Below are 20,329 nucleotides of genomic sequence, written 5' to 3'. Positions count from 1 at the left end.
ACATAGTCAGAAGGTTCGCACTGACCCGCTGAGCACATCTGTTGGTAATATGCACTCATTTCAGCTCCTAGTGTCTTTATTTCAGTAAACTTGCCAATGTTTCAAATGTGTTCATTGCCCTTACATTTGTACTAGTGATCTGGGCTCAGGACATTGGATGGTGCTGTGTTATGTAACTGTTTTGAGGTGCCCGTGACCCATACCTGTGTAAGGCAGAGAACCGCACATCAGTAAATACTGCCCATCTCCTCGGACCTCCCTATTTCCCATGATAGAACAACACTGAAATTAAGAGCCATACAATGCTTTGTAAGTGCTGAACTGAAAGGAGGAAGTACACATCTCCCACTTTCAACCAGAAGCTAGAAATTATGAAGCTTGGAAAAGAAGATCTGTGTAAGACCAAGCCAGGCTGCAAGCTGGGCTCCTGAACCAGCTGGCCAAGCAGAGAACCCGAAGGGAAGGCTCATGAGGGAAAGTGGAAATACTGATTCAGTGCGTATGCCTGACAGGGAAGCTATAAGCACTGCTGCCATGGGAACTGAGTGGAGTATTCAGAATCAGCTGAAAATTGAGCAACAGAAGGGTTCACTCTCAGTTGTGTTTTACACTAAGATGCCAGCGAGCAGGCTGTGGCTTAGCGCTGGGCTTGCCTGGCACTCAGCAGAGTATGGGCTTCATCGTGGACTCCACAAAAACAAGAGCATGGCATTCAAGAGAAACCTTTTGTAAAAGGAAGAGCCGAACCGAAGGATGCAGTGATTTCACTGCTATATATACACAACTGTCGTAGGTACCCCAACACCAGAACCAACACTTGCCATAGGCACCCCAACATCAGAGCCAACACTTGCCACAGGCACCCCAACATCAGAGCCAACACTTGCCACAGGCACCCCAACATCAGAACCAGCACTTGCCATAGGCACCCCAACACAAGAACCAGCACTTGCCATAGGCACCCCAACATCAGAACCAACACTTGCCATAGGCACCCCAACATCAGAACCAGCACTTGCCATAGGCACCCCAACATCAGAGCCAACACTTGACACAGGCACCCCAGACTCATTTTTCCAGTTACAGCTCACTGGAAGGGGTTTTTGGTAGTAAAATATTCTGAAATGATGTCACTGAATTATCCAAACACAATTCTATCACACGCCTAATAAACTACAGCACAGTGTAAACGTAACTTCCAAATGCATAGAGAAACCAAATGTGTCACATGACTTGCTTTGTGGTGGATTTGCTTTCTTGGGTGGTCTGGAACTGAGCTCATGAGATCTTGGTTTAGAAACTTTCAGCACATTAACTACTCAACAGATGGTCTAAATGCCCTCTTAAAATGAACCACCCCCTATGGACGCGGTGTCTAAGTTATAGCATGCCAGACTCAGAAATAAGCACATGGCGCAAGACCTACTGTTGAGCACACTTCCTGTCCCTTCTCATCAGGGAAGCAGTGCTTCATGGCAGCTGCCGACTCTTCAGGAGCTATGCAGCCTTCTGGTTAATTTGAACAAAAAAAACTGAGGGACAAGTTCCTCAACATTTTCGTGGGACAGTGATCAACAGGTGTGGCTGCACCCACTGCTCACAGTCCATACTGCCCTGGAAGCAGAGTACACCTGGGCACTCTAAGACACAGTAGGGCCACAGCTGGGTTCGAATTCCGGGTCTCCCACTTGCTGACTGTGGATCTGGGACAGGTTCTTAATTTCTCCATCACTGCATCATTGAGAAAGAACAGTACAGCCACAGTGACAACCTGGCAGGGCTTCTGTGATCCCGAGGGTCAACAATAGGGAAAGGCGGGATCTACAGGGGCCTAACACCAGGACAGTTTACACAGAAGACAGGCGAGTGCCACACATCAATCACACCGACCACTCCTGGATTGCTATTAGCTCCTGTGTGAGAGTCTTGGCAACGCCAGGTGAAGGTAAGAACCACAGCAGGCAGACTCTTATCATCCACCTGCACAGGGGAGGTGAGGGAGCTGGGCTGACATCAGAACACATTTCAATAACCGTTTAGTACAGAAGACCCACTAGTGCTTATACTGTGCAAAAGGGCTGTTATTAACCTCTGAATATGAGATAACTTTTATTCTTCACACAGAAAAAGAACACAGCAGTCCTCTCTTGGTATAATCCACTAATTTTGCTAGTTTTTATTAGAGCATTACAATTAAGACATTAAATTATAAATTCAGGTGGCATATTTAGGAATTAAATTACAAAACAATACAAATACTTTTAAGGTGTGATGTGCCAACAAAGTTTAAGTGTTATCATTAACCAGGGATCAGTTTTAGATTCTGCAGAATCTATGATGCGTTCAAAGGTTTAAAGGGACAAGGGAGATGGAAAAAGATTTGCAATAAAATATTCCACAGGAAAATTTTTAAATAAAAAGATAAGCTTTCAACAAATTAAATTAATGTTCTAATCTGTTGGCACAATGTACAGAAAATACTTACATGATAATTTCTTAAGCAAATAGCAGCTTTACAAACAATAATACTTTATACATATATTAAAGTAACAATGTGTTACGATTTAGCAGTTTTGTGTTAAGAGTCAAAAATGAATGCAAAGATCGCTCTTTATTTGCACACTGTAATTCCCACATCCCACTTTCCCCAGGTTATTAAAAAAATCACAAGTATGTTATTTGGATATTAATTTGTCAATATTTAAATTACTTGAATTCCTTTTGACTAATTCTTTTCCAAACACTGGAAGCTTATAAAATACCGTCTCTTCAAAAATGATTCCAGTCAAAGCCTGTAAAAACTTTTCACTGTATAACACACGTTATTTTTCCATTTTAGTCAAAAGAAATTATATTACATCATTTACAAAGATTAAGACCAAAAAAGTAAGCTATTATGAACACCTGTCTTTGAGGAGTAATCTTCACAACCAACAAGCCTACAAAGAGAGAGCCTAACCAGGGCGTGTAATTTATAGTGTAATTCATGTACTGGTAGAAACCTAACACTAATTATTGCCAGTTAAACTACATCTACACAGTAAAAAAAAAAAATCAGTTTTTATTTCTTGTGCCGATAAACTCTTATTCTTACCATTCGACTTATTTCTAAGACTCCAAAGAGTGAATCATATCAACTTCCAAAAAATAAAACTTTCCTATTTCTCATACCTCCTCTAAAGCCTGGAATTCAATATACACAAACAGCCCCCAAAGTTACCCAAAGGAAACAAATTATAAAGACACCATGGGAGCGCACTTAAGGATGTGCTCAGCGTGGCAGCACTTCCTCCACAGGTAAGCAGTCCCTGTATAAAGCCTGTGGTCCCTTGGTTTGCAGCAGGGAAGCCACTGCCTGTGAGAGGGCTCTCACTCAACTTCTGACAACTAAAATTAAGTCACCGGTGTTCTCAAGATTGCCTTGACTTCTCTTTTGGTACAAGTGTCAAAATTCTAAAATGATGATTCGTGTCCAGAAGAGAATAAAATACAAGAAACCTTCGAAACGCCACTACCTCAAGATCAAGGGCTACTTGAACCACTGACATCAAGCATGAAGCAATATCATGAAAAGTAGGAAAAGTTCTCAAATCTACTTTCAAGACTGTCAGTTGTTCAAAACCTCTATCATTTCTTTAAACGAGCTAAGGCTTCAAAATACACAGACAGTAAGAATCCGCCCAGGTAAGTCTACGCTTGCTGTGTCAGCTTCATTCCTTACGTCTCACTGAAGTTGCAGATAATTAGTGCCTAAAATCTACACTGGACAAGTTTAGATTGGACAGTCCACTACTGTTGCCTTTAGGACACTAATGAAGTAGACAGACTGACTTTTTATAGAGCGATGCACCTAAACTTTCACAATTCACAAATACTTTAACAGTAGCCAAGAATCTCATCTCTCCAGCATTAAATGCCAGCATTATAAAACCCGGAACTATCACAGTAGGTCACAATTATTTCAAGACTTCCTCTAACTTGTCTCTTCTGCCTCTGGGAGGCAAAGCCCTGGCCCTCATGAGCAGGGGGAGGAGAGAGGGCCCTTGCTGCTGCCTGCTTCTGGGAGCTTGTAGGTAGAAAGCTCATGTGTCCATCTGTGTACTGGGAGCTGGAGGTGAACGAAGGGGAAGATGGAAGACAAAAGATGGGTGATGTACGATTTGCCCATCTTACTGAAACTTGTTGAAGACACCAGGCGGTGGCTGGACAGAAACAAAACAGCTCATTAAGTTACAATTCTCCCAAGCAAACATACACACTCCTACAGAAAAGTAGAGATAAATAATTATGAATAAAATTAATTTCTGTATATATTTGCATATGATAAATCATCTGAAGGATCTGCACAATCAGAATAACCTTCCCTTTTCTTCCACAGGTTCTTCAGCCTCCCTGAACATGTCACAGACTGCAAAATTCCTTTCCCTGACTTCCTGTAACTGTGGTTCTTCTATAAGGAAGGTGCAGAAATGTACATTTTTAAAAAGATGAAATGACTTACAATGTGGATGTGTTTGAATATGCAAACAGATCCATGCCTCAAACTAAGAGGGTTCTAAAGTAAAGGCAAGCAGCAGAGCACAGCCGGACAGCCTTGCTTCTGGGTGTCCACAGGGAGGCGCTGTGTGATACACACTGCTCTCCTGTCGGAGCTTGCCTAACTTGACATACCATGTACAAGAGCGTTCCTGAGCTAGGAGGCAAGTGTTAGACAGGAGCTGGCAAACCCTACCATGGTGACTGTTTGCTCTTACCCACCTATCCCTTTCCACAAATGAGACCAGCACGGTGGCCACTCTAGTGCTCGCCTAACTCCTGCAGGCTGTTTAAGTCCATCCTGACTTTCATGGGTTACAATGACCAGTGACTTCTGAAATAAACATTGTGGACCATGTAAAATCTGCATCCATTTCTTAACGCACAGTGCTGGGCAGCCATGCTTGCCCTCGGCCTTTTAGCCCCTGCTGCTACCTCCAGCTCTTTTCACAAGCAGCTTCCATAGCTCTGATGGATAACCTTGAAGGAGATAGGTCTGCAAGCAAACACTGGTCCTTAGAACCTTGATCTTTAGTTTGTAAAATAACTTTAAATAGCCATTAGATTTTTTTGTTTTTGTTTTTGTTTCGAATTTGGTCTTCTTTAGTTATTTTTTTTTTTATTACAAAGTAAGGTTAAACAAGTCTGAATTTTCTACACAATTCTTAGAAATAGACTTGGACACTAGTTAACAGTGAACCTAGAGATCATAACAAAATAGGTAAGAGTTACAAAAAGTGTAGGGAATTAAAAACACACTGAGTAGCTGGACAGTGGAAGATGTTGAGATGGAGCATCAGGCATATGGCTGCAGCTGGATCCAGCTGGAGACAGCTGGCACTTCCTGAGCTATGTACTTTGGGGAGCAGAACTGGCATCAGTGTGTTCTTTGCTCACAGAGCTGCTGGGCCTGGGCTGCTGGTCAGGAGTCCAGGCCTCGCCGTCCACCCCCGACTCAGGCCCCTCAGGCGCTTCCGCTGCTTCTTCTCCACTTTGCTCCGCACTGTCTTCCTCGGAGCCAGGAAGGGCCGTGCCGAGCTGCAGGGTCTCCATAGTCCTCTGGGTCTCAGAGACCCAGGACTCGATTCTACTATTGAGCTGCACTTCTTCTGATGTGGGTTCATGAGTATAATCCTCCTCCTCCTCCTCTTCATCATCCTCTTCCTCAAGCATGCCGGGTACAAGAGTGCTGGTGGTGCTGGTGATGGAGGAATTCAGCACATCTCGGCAGCTGCCATCCAGGGAGCCCGTCTCTGTGCTCTGCTGGGAGGCCCACTCCAGGTCATCTGGCTTCAGCCCGTCCTTGTCACCTGTGGGTGTCCCCTGGCTTGGGGCTGAGGGACAGCTCCCTGCAGCTGGTGGAGGCTGCTTGCCGACCAGGGTCGTGTCGAGGGTGAGTTTACTGGGCTTCTCAGAAGGGCCGTGCTTACAGGGAGCTGCCTTCTCACTTCCTGACGTCTCCAAGCCATCTGAATTCTCCACCATGCTTCTCCAGTTAGTCTCTACAAGCAGGAAGCACATTTGTGAGAACCAGAAACACTATTTTAGAGTCCCGGAACTTATTTAAAACACCAAAATAAGAGGCAGAAACAGAAATAGAAACTGAGCAAGCAACTGGATCAGCAACTGAGTAAGAAAAGTAAACATTTACTTTGCTCTATAATGAGTTTAAATATAATAGGGAGAGTAATAATGTTCGAAACATTCGATGTGTATTCAAATGAAGAACTAAAAGGTAAGATGCACCACTGTGTCAGAAAGTGGGAGACCATATGCCAGCAGAGCTACTGGTGCTCATGAACAAACCCATGATGAAAACCGACGCACTGGCTCTTGTGCTTGTGTCCCCACAGCTACAGTGACTTCAAGGGCCCCCAATTCACAGACAGTAAGTCAAGATGTCCAGCACAAACAGCTCTGATGTCAAGGGTCTGGAAAAACACATCACCTAGGCCAACCAATCTAATCATGAATTTCTAGCATCTGGGAAAATCTGATTTACATTGCATGTAACTTGGCTTGCACAGGAAGTGTTATATAACAGTGTTCACAAAAATCATCTTTAAGGACTAGGGCTCCATGATAAATGTGGCTCTCAACTTCTCTGGGTTTATTATTAAAATAAAAAGAACCAATTATCTTAAAATAATCTGCATTTTATAGGAGTAATAGTATTATCATTTTGTAGTGAGAAGAGAAAGCTATACACACATAGCATTCTTAACTCGATTACTACCCACAGACTATACGTGTTGATGCAGAAGGCATTGAGCACATCAGTCAGGACACAGTTTATACAGGAAGGGAAAACAAACAAGAAGCCTTTCCTCCGCCCGCTCCTTGAGCAGAGGAGAGGTGACTCCCACTCTAACTGCTATCTCATGGACACAGTCCACGTCTCTAGCGACACAATCACTCAGCTGTAGGCCTCGTCTGATCTTTCCTGCTTATTCTATGCCTCCAGCCATGGAACAAATTCCCTTGTATCACTTCTAGCTCAAACCCTACACCTGGCCACTGCTGTCTTAACTCAGGTCTTGATCTTTCTGTCCTAAATGTTCTTTTCTATGCTTCTAGTTTATTTTGCAAGCTAGTTTTATCTCTGCCTAACTGGGTTTTGGTGACCTTAAGCTTAAACTCCTTAGATAACACCCCTAACCCACCATGACCTGAGTCTTGTCTGTCTTTCTGCCTCTGACTATGCAAGCTCCCCGAGTATCACTAAATCCTCACTGTCCACGCAGTCACAGTATAAGCTGTGCCTTAGCATATGCCGCTCTGTGCAAGCTGTAAACACAGATGCCTACTTATCCTTGATGAGCACTCCTAGGAGCACTTCTTCCTCATCTTCCTAATGTCCACTGACCTGAACCCACAGCCTTTCACGTAACTGCTGCTCTCCCCTCACCCCTCCTCACTCCAGCACACCCGCGCTCCTGTAATAACATTTAAAGGCTGGCAAGATGGCTCGGCAGGTAAGGCATTTTCATCGCAAGCCTGGTAACCTGGGTTCAGTCCTCCACAAAGCTGTCCTCCGAGCACCACAGAACATGCTGTGGCACAGGCGTGCCACACCCTATCATGCACACATACATATAATACAATTTTAAAATAAGTTATCATCACATATCTATTCAATTATTGAAAATAAAGCCTTAAGGCACACCAACATTCCCTCCATCAGCTTTTCTTTTTCCTGAAGAGAGGCTCACCATCTAATGCTTCTTAGGTAGGTATTAAAAGCTAAGGCTTCTTCCATCTTTGAATGTGCTGCTCAGACTCTGAGATCTCTTCGGGCTATTTTACCATTTATCCAAACCCAGAACGCTACAGACTTATCGTGTAGTGTACTTTAAAAATTGCATTTTACACACACACACTTGATCTGTCACATACGTAGCCCGTTGTCTTCGTGCTCAACTAGTGTCCTGGCACAAGCATAGCTACCTCCTGCAGCAATACCCATTAACAACAACTTCTTAAAGGCAGACAATTCAGCTCTACTGAAAACATCCCCACACACTTAGCTACACCAGAGACAAGGAGACCTGCAAAGAGTTCCTTACAGTGGAAATTCAGGTGACAACAACCCACTTGATAAGCTCACAGATAAGATTTAAATGAGATAAAATGAAAAAGGTGCCAAGACAGGGGGTGACTCTATGTGATGGGTGATCCTGATTCTCAACTTGACACAGGAATTGCAGAGTTGCGATTAGGATACTTTAAGTGGGAAGACTTAACCCTATTTATGCCTGCCATTCTTCCTAGGCTGGGGTCCTGGACCAAACAAGGAGGAACCCAGCTGACCACCAGCATTCGTGTAGACCAGGCTGGCCCTGGAGCTCACAGAGGTCCACCTGTCTGTCTCCCAAATGCTGGGATTAAAGGTGCACACTGCCATGCCCAGCCAAATATTCTATTTTTAATAATAATGTTTAAAGTAATTTTTAAGCCAAAGTAAGTCCTGGGCTTCCTTCCTAGCATCATATAAACTACATGTGGTAGCACATAGAGGCAATCTCAGCACTTGGAGGATAAAGACAGAAAGATCTTAAGGCCAAGGTCAACCTTATCCACATGGTGAGTTAAAAACTAGACTTTGAAGAAAAAAAAAGTATTAAAACCAACAGGAAATAGGCTGGAAGTTTACTTACAAAATGGTTTTAGTCATTCGAATTATTTCACTTAAAATGGTATGGGACGACTTACCATATTCCTTTTCATTTACTTCAGAAATGGGTTCAGAAATAACACTGCAGAAAGAAATGGCGCTCGCAGCGGAGGGATTGCGTGAGTGGCCCATGTGGTGAGGCCCTGTCTTCACACTCCTCAGGGCTTCCTCCGCCTGCTCCTGCTCCGTCGCTGCAACCATGTCTTTATACGCCTTCCTGGCTTCCTCCGTAAGCTCCACTAATCTATCAAACAGGCTCTGAAAGACAGACCCCTCTGTGACTACTCGATTTTTAAAAAATTATTAAACTTCTTATATTTTTAGTCCAGATGAAATTTGGACAGTGTGTAAACCAAAGAACCTCACAAAATCACTTAACACATATGTGCCTTCCAAGCACTGAGATTAAAGGTGTGTAGTACTACGCCTGGCAGTCCTGGTAAATGTTTTAACGTTCTGGTGCCACACTGCTGCTTAAAGGACCAAGAACAATGGAAGATTGTTCTTGGTAAATGCTGCAACTAGCTATCAAACACATACTCATGACTTGTTTTTATAGAGAAAGAAGAATGGGTAAAAGCAGCCCCTTCAAGCACCATTAATAATGCAAACTTTATTTGTAGTCTGTAACAAAGCATACATTTAAATAAAACCAGTAAAAAGAAAATTATTTTGAGACTAACATGGGCATTATAAGCAGGGCAGACAGAAACAGTTAGAAAAAAGGACGTAAGAGAAGGGATGAAAATATTGAAGAGAGAAGCGCTGGTCCACTCCTTGAGTCACTAACTCACTCCTAGCACGTGTTAACAGAAAGAAGTAAAGCAGTTGCCTCCTAAGTTATTCTCGTGTGTGTGTGTGTGTGTGTGTGTGTGTGTGTGTGTGTGTGTACCTGCAGATGCACTACAGGTCAATGGCAGGTCAACTGTTCCTCAGAGGCCAGTTAACATGTTTATTAGGCAGATCTCTCATGGCTCCCCAGTGCTGTGAGTACAGGTATGAATACCTGGCCTGCCTGGCTTGAGGTGGGTCCTTGAGAGTCCTTTACTGACTCAGCCACATCCCCTGCCCTGTCTCCTAAGTTCTTACCTCAGCACCAAAATAGTTGAAAATTCCCACAACGCTAACAGGAACCAGCTTGTTCACACAGCGTCCCAGAGCTTTCCTTCCAAGGGCAAATACAAAAGGAATCTCCTGTTCCCGGGCCATGGCTATGACATTGTAGAGGGCCTCATCCAGGCCACCTAAGGAAATCAACACATGGAGAGGCCTCCACTCAGCCACCGACATGTCGGAGCTAACTTAGCTAAAGGAAAGACTACTGAAACACAAGAATGCCTTACTCACACTACAACACACACACACACAGAGACACACACACAGAGACACACACACACACACACACACACCTCACTTGCATATTTGTCTCTCTCCACAATTAAACCCCAAATTCCTTCAAACCCAGTACTTTAGTTTCTCTGTAGGGATTAGCATATCAGGAATCAAGTTTCAGTGTAACAAACATTTATTATGAAGAAATTAGTCGAAACTGTTAACAGTAACTAATTTTTTAAGCTCCAGTAACAACTGGCCATATTTAGGGAGACAGCTAACCATGTGGCTTACAGATGGTTTCTCTGTGCATGTGTCTATAACGCTGCCTAGATCTGTCTGCTCCCCTGAGGCTGCACATCATGTGATGGACTCACATGCTAGCTTGCCCAAGGGCTTCTCTGTGTGCTGGCTAGGCTTGTGTCAACGGGACACAAGCTAGAGACATTTGGCAAAAGGAAGCCTCAATTAAGAAAATGCCTCCAAGCTGGGACGCCTATAATCCCAGCACTCAGGGAGGCAGAGGCAGGAGGAGCTCTGTGAATTTGAGGCTAGCCTGCTCTATAAAGTGAGTCCAGGACAGCCAAGGCTACACAGAGAAATCCTGTCTCGAAAAACAAACCAAAAAAAAAAAAAAAGAAAGAAAGAAAAAAGAAAAAAGAAAGAAAGAACAAAAGAAACCACCTCTGTCCCCACACTGGCTTATGGGTAAGCCTATGGTGCACTTTCTTAGTGGCTGATGTGGGAGGGTCCAGCTCACTGTGGTGAGGATACCCCTGGGCTGGTGGTCCTGGGTTCCATACGAAAACATGCTGAACACGCCATGGGAGCAAACCATTAGGCAGCACTTCTCCATGGCCTCTGCATCACTTCCTGCCTCCAGCCAACTGCCTTGAGTTCCTGTCCTAACTGCACTGGATGATGAACTGTAAGATGTAAGGTGAAATCAGTCCTTCCCTCCCCAAGCTGTTTGGCTATGGTGTTCTGTCACGGCAATGAAAACCATAAGATACTATGCAACTGCTGGTTTCAGGGACATACACCTCTACCCTAAGCAGAATTGAGATCTTCACATTTTTCTAATTCTTTTTCTCAAGAGGTAGAAGTCATTAAAGAAAGGTTATGTAAAGGTTTCAGAGTACAATATACAGATGCAAAATAATGCACCCTGACTAGTTCCAGTCTGACTGCATAAGGAGACCGCTGGTGGGCCCAATGGAGATGCTTAACCATAGCTCACACGTAAGGATTCCCCTTAGAATCCAGTCTTCAGCACCCCTCCTTCATTGTAGGTGTTGGGGGTTTCCTCTTCTCAAGCTCAGTACTTGATTCATAACTCTACTGTAGAGGCAGACACGGCTGCTGGCTGCAGGTCTGTTTAACCTCCCTAACCACGGTAAACACTGCAAAGCAGCATACACACCCTTTGACTGGATCTTCTCACAGTTCGGGGAAATGATGACACACTTGATCTTGCTCAGCTTCATGTGCTTGGTGACCTCCCGCAGGCCCATGACCAGCCGCCGTCTGGCCTTAGCTCTCACAGGGTCCTTTTGGTAGATGCGTTCCTGGAAACTGACGAGCTCTTGCAGAAGGAGGGTCACACACTCATCGATTTCTTTAGAAAGAACCTGGTTACAATATCTGTAAAACAAGCAAAGAGCTAGGTAATTCCATCTTAACTTACTGTCTTGAAATTATAGACTTACATTAGGAAAATATCTTTGAGGGCGAATATATCCAACAAAGCATTTTTATAAAAAATCATCAATTTCTAAACACATCAATCAGAAAGACAGAAACGCTGATTATCTTTGCTTGTGAATTTCAATGAAGTAGCTCTTAGTTCATGACAAGCTGCCTCAGGAAGTACTACTGAACTCCTAATTTTTTTAATTTCTAAAGATATAGTTTTTATGCCACTGTAATAAATACTAGAGGTGCTTCTAGTAAGAAAGAAATGCAATTCTTCTGAATTTTCAATAACAATTCCTCCTCTGAATGAGGAGAGAGGTGTCCTGACACTGCTGATGTAAACTGGCACAGCCACTGCGGAGACCCGGACTCCACAGGGTGCAGCTACGTAATTTCTGGGTACAAACCTGAAGGGCTGTAAGTTAACAGACCAAAGAGATCAACGTGTGCCCATATTTATTATTAGACTATTCACAGTAGTTAAGAAATGGAACCAGCTGAGATGGTCTCCGACATGAATGGCTAAGTGAAAGTGATAAAAAAATTTAATATATACTGGAATTTTATTCAGCTGCTGAGAAAAATAAAATCAAGACATTTGCAAGGCAACAGATGGGCCTAGCAACCATTATGTTAAGTGAAGTCACACAGACTTAGACAAATACTGCATGCTTTCTCTCGTGCAGAATTAGATTTAAGTTGTGTATGTATGCATGCACATACATGAGTAAATCATGCAAGTAGAAAAGGACCATGAGACAGCAGAAGAGATCTTAAGAGACAGAAGAGGGGGATGGAAAGTGGTGAAATATTTGGCTTGGTTTTTTAAGACAGGGTCTCACTATGTAGCCCTGGCCTCCTGCACAGCCAGTGAAGGTGATGATGGAAGTGGCATAGGTCGAGGACTACGTGGGACAAGAAGTAAAAGCAGCAACAGGTGGCTGTGGGGACAGGAGAGGCAGCTGGAGAAGGGCATGAGCATGAAGCATAATGACACGTATGTATGACATGACGTGGCGAAACCCACTCCTTTATATGCTAAATTAAAGAAAATAATCAAGGCTGTGGACAGCTTCTTACTGCCCAGCCCTCGAGTCTTACACTGTATCTAATAAACCTGCTTTCTTCTACTACAAAAAAAGTTCCAAAACATGCCAAGAAAACTAAGAACACTCAGTCCTCTGAGCCCGGATAAGTCTCAGCCATGTACACATTTTCAACCACAAAAGTCAGTTTGGTTAGATGCTCTGAAAGCTCACGGCTATAGGTGAGGAGCTCAGGAGCTAAGCTGGAATCCTGCAGTAAAAGTCACAGGCTTTTACACTCAGCAGAGAACTGAGTGAGACCTCAGAACAAGGTAAGTGTGCCCTCGCTGCGCACTTAACTCCAGGGCAAGGAAGTCATGCAAGTTTACCTGTGGACCATCCGCTCTGCTAAGTCCACCTCACTCCACCAGAGGCAGCAGTCTACATCACACAGTGGAAAACATGGGCCTGAAAATATGCCCAGGGAATCTCATGGTTTATGTGAAAATGTTTAAGCAAATACGACACAATTTTAGAAGATAGAAATGGGTGGGTTGAGGAAAGATTAAATGTCACAAACACTCAAAATTAAAGAATTCAACATCAAACTACAGTTTTCTTCCTGTTTCAAGCTGTTCGTTTCATACATATGTAATTTCTTTTCCATGTGTTTCAGTTGCTCCACATCTGCTGCCTGACATATAATTAGCTGCTCAGAGCCTGGAGAAAGGCTCCTGCTTAAACGTTAGAGCTGGGGAGGGAGCAGAACAGAGCAGTGGCTGCCGGACCCACACTGGAGCTCACTCCAGGACTCCCCACATTTGATAGAGCTCACTGCAGGACTCCCCACACTGGAGCTCACTGCAGGACTCCCCACATTGGATGGAGCTCACTCCAGGACTCCCCACACTGGAGCTCACTGCAGGACTCCCCACACTGGAGGTCACTCCAGGACCCCCCTCATTGGATGGAGCTCACTCCAGGACTCCCCACACTGGAGCTACTCTAGGATTCCTTCATAAGTCATTTTTAAAGGTAAACACTAAAATAAATCATAGCTGCTTTGTGATTCTCTAATTATCCTAATTCGTTAACATAGACATATTTGCTTAAAAGCAAGTGCTTGGAGTTAACTGTGTGGATCAGTGGTCAAACACTTGACTAGGAAGCAGGTGGCCCTGAAGTCAATCTCTAGCACTACAAACGAGAACAAAACAGCATGGCTTTATGTGACAGGTTCAGGGTCTCAGACAAAGAGCTCTCCTACATGTTATTTATTGATTAGCAGGCTTTTAAAAATACCTATATTATATGCATAAATATAAATTTTGAAGGTGCAAAATCCACAGAGCATTACCTTCTATATACACATATTTGCAACATATATACACAGGCTGTAAAAGGTCAGACTACTGGGATAGAAGCTCTATTTGTGGTAAGAAAACATCCCATTCCATGGATGCTGACAGCAGGAACTGCTATAAATAGACCCAAATCAGCTGTTAAGCAAGAGGAAGAAGAGCAGCACAAACTCCACGGTCCACCTTGCTGGGCTTTCTAGGTTAACAAGGGTAAATTCAGAACACAACCAAGAACCTTCAACTGTTTGACCTCAGTACTAAGAGGAAAAACAAACGAACAAACAAACAAACTTACTCTCGAAATCGTTTGCTGTGGATTTTGGTTATAGTTGACGATGCCATTGGACTGCCTATGCCAGAACTAGCAGGTGAGCCTTGTGACACAGGTGTCATACAGTATGGAGAGTTCTGACTCGCTGGAGAAAGTGAAGCATCACTGGGCATGCTCAGTCCAGTATCTGTGGAGATGCAAGGTGAAAGGGAAGAATCTGGAAATCTCAAATGCTAAGATGCTCCAGAGGGACATGGACAATTTAGCTGGCAGTCTTTTCTCAGGTCATACCCTAATTCCTTGAAAGCTAGTAAATTAGGCATTTTCCTATCACAAACTATTAGTTCTTACAAACTAAAATAATGAAGCATTCCTACTACTATCTATTAGAGCACACCCAAGAAAACGCAAGCATTGCTTATAAGTTTCCACAGAGGAGATATGGAAGCAAATTTACCTAAGACACGTATGCCCATGGATATGTACTTCTCTGCACAGCATTGTTACACATCTCTACTTAGCCATCTATTTCTTAAATCTTTCCTTCTAGCTTTACCTGGTACTAGCAATGACAATCCTAGGTCACCCATTCTCTCTTGACTCTCCTTATCCCACACGTGCTCACCCTCCCCAGCTCTCCAGGTCCCACACCTGCTCACCCTCCCCAGCTCTCCAGGTCCCACACCTGCTCACCCTCCCCAGCTCTCCAGGTCCCACACCTGCTCACCCTCCCCAGCTCTCCAGGTCCCACACCTGCTCACCCTCCCTAACTCTCCAGGTCCCACACCTGCTCACCCTCCCCAACTCTCCAGGACCCACACCTGCTCACCCTCCCTAACTCTCCAGGTCCCACACCTGCTCACCCTCCCCAACTCTCCAGGTCCCACACCTGCTCACCCTCCCCAGCTCTCCAGGTCCCACACCTGCTCACCCTCCCCAACTCTCCAGGACCCATACCTGCTCACCCTCCCTAACTCTCCAGGTCCCACACCTGCTCACCCTCCCCAACTCTCCAGGTCCCACACCTGCTCACCCTCCCCAGCTCTCCAGGACCCACACCTGCTCACCCTCCCTAACTCTCCAGGTCCCACACCTGCTCACCCTCCCCAACTCTCCAGGACCCACACCTGCTCACCCTCCCCAGCTCTCCAGGTCCCACACCTGCTCACCCTCCCCAGCTCTCCAGGTCCCACACCTGCTCACCCTCCCCAACTCTCCAGGACCCACACCTGCTCACCATCCCTAACTCTCCAGGACCCACACCTGCTCACCCTCCCCAGCTCTCCAGGTCCCACACCTGCTCACCCTCCCCAGCTCTCCAGGTCCCACACCTGCTCACCCTCCCCAGCTCTCCAGGTCCCACACCTGCTCACCCTCCCTAACTCTCCAGGACCCACACCTGCTCACCCTCCCCAGCTCTCCAGGACCCACACCTGCTCACCCTCCCCAGCTCTCCAGGACCCACACCTGCTCACCCTCCCCAGCTCTCCAGGTCCCACACCTGCTCACCCTCCCCAGCTCTCCAGGTCCCACACCTGCTCACCCTCCCTAACTCTCCAGGACCCACACCTGCTCACCCTCCCCAGCTCTCCAGGACCCACACCTGCTCACCCTCCCCAGCTCTCCAGGTCCCACACCTGCTCACCCTCCCCAGCTCTCCAGGTCCCACACCTGCTCACCCTCCCTAACTCTCCAGGTCCCACACCTGCTCACCATCCCCAACTCTCCAGGACCCACACCTGCTCACCATCCCCAACTCTCCAGGTCCCACACCTGCTCACCCTCCCCAACTCTCCAGGTCCCACACCTGCTCACCATCCCCAACTCTCCAGGTCCCACACCTGCTCACCATCCCCAACTCTCCAGGACCCACACCTGCTCACCCTCCCTAACTCTCCAGGTCCCACACCTGCTCACCCTCCCCAGCTCTCCAGGACCCACACCTGCTCACCATCCCCAACTCTCCAGGTCCCACACCTGCTCACCATCCCCAACTCTCCAGGACCCACACCTGCTCACCCTCCCCAGCTCTCCAGGACCCACACCTGCTCACCCTCCCCAACTCTCCAGGTCCCACACCTGCTCACCCTCCCCAGCTCTCCAGGTCCCACACCTGCTCACCATCCCCAACTCTCCAGGACCCACACCTGCTCACCATCCCCAACTCTCCAGGTCCCACACCTGCTCACCCTCCCCAACTCTCCAGGTCCCACACCTGCTCACCCTCCCCAACTCTCCAGGTCCCACACCTGCTCACCATCCCCAACTCTCCAGGTCCCACACCTGCTCACCATCCCCAACTCTCCAGGTCCTACACCTGCTCACCATCCCCAACTCTCCAGGTCCCACACCTGCTCACCCTCCCCAACTATCAACCACTGCTCACCCACCTGACTCTCTTTGACCCCACCTACTGATCTGGCCTTTGTGTCTGTGCTCAGGAAGCCACACTTGTAGATGCAGACTATTTTCTTTTTTAAGATTTATTTATTTATTAAGTATATAGTGCTCTGCTTGCATGTGCACCTGCACACCAGAAGAGGGCACCAGATCTCATTATAGATGGTTCTGAGCCACCATGTGGTTGCTGGGAATTGAACTCAGGACCTTTGGAAGAGTAGACAGTGCTCTTATTGTCTGAGCCATCTCTCCAGCCCTAGATGCAGACTATTAACTCTACTGCTTCTTCCTAAGTTACTGCTTGCCTTCAACAAGTGAGCTCAGTAAGTTTGCATATTCAGTCTCATCATTAGCAAAGTTACACATTTACCCTGTTTGCTGGATTATCAGCCTATCACGTCAACCTTCAATCATTTTGTTTTCCATCCTCTTCTACTATTTATGAACACATTTGCTAGCTACTCAATCAACATCAGAGGGATAAGTGGATGGATGAGCACACATAAATTTAAGGAGAATCATGCTGAGAATAAAAGGAAACCCCAGCTAAGCATGTCCTAGATAGCTAATACTTGGGAATAAACTAATTTTCCTAAAAGTACTGAAAGAAAGACTCCTGCTTGGTAACTGTGCAAATCAGAGTCCCCTTGCTGATAAATAGCCGTGTGGCTACTGCTGTACCAGAGGAACCCTATCTGCTGGAATCAACATGCTGGGAATGACGCGAATCTCTGCTCTGCTCTGCAGTTCTCTATTCCCTGTGCCTTAGGTATTAATTCTCCCAAGGCAAGAAAGAAAATCAATAAAAAAATATTTGAAAAAGTCCTATTTAAAAAAAACTATAATAGAGTTCCCCATGTAAGAAATGTTGAGCAAGAGCTCTTATGACCATCCCAGGAGTCCCGGCACTGGGAAGACCCTCATGTTTGAGATGTCACTACAAGGGATGGATCTGAGCCTCCAAACTGTCAGAGACCTGCTCTGTAACACCTGCCCACCCTCTCAGCTATCTGCCTTCAAAAGAAACCACATAAATCAATGTACATGAAATACAGTGTGCAACTCCCATTTGAGGCATAGCTAGTGAGGCTTTCCTCTCAGTGGCAACACCACACACAGCCATGACAGAGGGAGAACATCCTCACCTTCCTGGGAGACAGACTCCTGAGGTAAGTCATTGGCAAGGTCCAAATGCATCTCTGTCGAATCCTCAGCTCCCAAAACACTGTGTTCCACAGTCAGACGTCCCTTTTTCTCCTCTCTTTCTTTCAAAATCACCTGAAAGCCATTACACCAGTCTTTAATTACGACTCACTCTTCAAATAGGCTCAATAAACTATTACAGTGTTACATTAAACGTGGGCTCAGCCATGAGGAATTGGCTACACAGAAGCTGATCTGCAAAAAGGTGACTATTATTATTAAAACTGTAAGTTGGAAGAAAAGCTGATCAGAGAATACACAGAGTCTGCTAAGAGTTACAGCCAGACTCACTTTGTCTGCCTCCATCTTCAAATAAAGGGAAGCAGGAAGCTGAGCGCACACAGGCAAACACTACACATCTTTAAATCCTAGGTGGCCAAGTAGGATTTCAAAAACAGTGACTAACTTTAAGTTTGAAAACTGACTCATTCAGTTCATGTGATTTACACTCTACAGTTCTCAGTTATTTGGGCATGGATTACTTCATCCTGACCCTCTAATCCTAAACCAAAGCAGACACATCAACAATTTAGAGGTAAGGAATATGAAGGTGAAAAGGTGGGCCTAAAGGTGCTCTACGCCACACAGAGGAAACACCGAGGTAACCAAGGTCCAGGGCTAGCTAGCTGGGCTGTCAGAGATGTGACACTGAAAAGAGAGAAGAAACAGGTGGGACCGTAAAGGAACGGAGAAGAAGATTGGCCAGATGAGGGGGGAGAAAAGAAAAGTAAGGCATGGCTGTGAGGTGGCTCAGTGGTCAAAACATAAGCATAATAGTTGGAGCGTGCATCTTCAGAACACATGACGTGCCAAGTGGGTGTGGCAGCCCACCCATGAACTCGAGGCCCAGAGGACTGAGATGTAATTCCTGAAGCAAGCTGGCTAGCTAAGGCAACCATATTGGTGAGCTCTGGGTTCAACTGAGAGACCCTTCCTCAAAGAATGGGGTCAAGAGCAACTGAAAAAACTCTGGACATGAACCTTAGGCTTCCATATGCACACCCCCCATACAAGCATGCCCACACATGCATGCTACAGCAGCATGCCCACACATGCATGCTACAGCAGCATGCCCACACATGCATGCCCACACATGCATGCCCACAGAGCATGCCCACAGCAGCATGCCCCCACATGCATGCCCACAGCAGCATGCCCTCACATATACACATAAGAAAAAAGATGCCAAGGAAGGAAAGACATGGGCTTCTGATTCATAAGGAGGGTCTAATGCTTTTGTCTATGAACTGTTCAGCTATTTATTTTTCAAACATTATAGAAAAACCCACTTTGCAGGGCCTTCTTACATACGAGACTGCCACACAATTCTGGTTTTGAATTAACCAGTCACATATAGCCATGAGTATAAATATATTACAGCATCTGCTTCCCAAAACACAACTAATTTTGGAAAGAAATGAAAAAAGTAAACCCTTAAGTATCCTCTACAAGAAACATCTCCAGATTCAGGGTTACCTTTTTGAGCGCTGTAGGTCGTTTCAGCTTTGCAATTTCCTTCTCTTTTCCTTTTTTTGCTTTAGACGAAGTGATGTCCAGAGAGTTAAAGGATGTTAAACATGGCTGGCTTTTGGTTAAAGGCTTTCTGTTAGCAGAGTCTTTAGTGTGAAAAGCAGCTGCAGTGACGACTGAAACAAACGAGAACATTAGTTTTACTACTGCAGCCAGATCCCCACACTTGCACAATTTCTGATAATAAATCGTCAAAAACAAAACAAAACAAAACAAAAAACAAAAACAAAAAACCAACAAAGACAGCATAGTAACAAGCTCACCAGTGGCCTTCAGACACAGCTTCCTTCCAAGTCTTTCACCTCCCAAGGATGAGGAAGGTAAGCCTACACTCTTAGCCAGCCAGAGCTCTGAAGTCAGCTAGACAGTTCAGCTCAACCGCAGCGACCCGAGCGTGCACACTCCTTGCAACTAGCCTCTAGTCAGAGCCACCCTCGCTGCTTCTGACCCGGCCACTCACCCTTACCCACGTACTGCCACAGCCTATGACTCTCTGCTGAGCTCAGTGTCAGGAAGGAAGGCCCGCTGTCTGCCCCATGCTCAGTGCTCCCCAGCAACTGTTGCGCACTGCTTATACCTTCTGATACTCCTAAGCCTCCACTCTGCATCGCTCCACTCTAGCAGAATGTTCCGATCGTTTCCTTGAAAAGACACTTCCCAAATTACAAAAAACATCCAGAAAGGGGACAGATATCCTTCCTCCTGCCCAAGTGTTCGGTACTTTCAAATAAAGACTGGGAATAGAAGGAGTCCTGCCTTCCACGAAGTCACATGTAACCTTCATGCTCTTCCTCTACTGGAT

At 45.6% G+C, this 20,329-nt stretch overlaps 1 protein-coding gene across 1 annotated transcript in view; it reads right to left on the bottom strand.

The window, feature by feature from the left end:
• Nucleotides 1-2,147: 2,147 nt before the first annotated feature.
• The window catches only part of SECISBP2L (SECIS binding protein 2 like), a 44,521-nt gene continuing 26,339 nt past the window's right edge, over nt 2,148-20,329 (bottom strand). The window contains exons 12-18 of the mRNA XM_084775505.1: nt 19,474-19,643; nt 17,940-18,072; nt 14,419-14,581; nt 11,466-11,686; nt 9,800-9,954; nt 8,749-8,968; nt 2,148-6,038 (exon numbers count right to left, since the gene is read on the bottom strand). Of these exons, the coding sequence (XP_084631631.1) occupies nt 5,386-6,038; nt 8,749-8,968; nt 9,800-9,954; nt 11,466-11,686; nt 14,419-14,581; nt 17,940-18,072; nt 19,474-19,643 (1,715 nt within the window). The 3' untranslated portion in view covers nt 2,148-5,385. The remainder of the gene's footprint in view (nt 6,039-8,748; nt 8,969-9,799; nt 9,955-11,465; nt 11,687-14,418; nt 14,582-17,939; nt 18,073-19,473; nt 19,644-20,329) is intronic.

Source organism: Acomys minous (assembly GCF_964271855.1).
Source record: "Acomys minous genome assembly, chromosome: 3".
Taxonomy (NCBI): Eukaryota; Metazoa; Chordata; class Mammalia; order Rodentia; family Muridae; genus Acomys; species Acomys minous.
The sequence above is the reverse complement of the archived record's forward strand: the minus strand, read 5'-3'. Positions and strand labels throughout refer to the sequence as shown.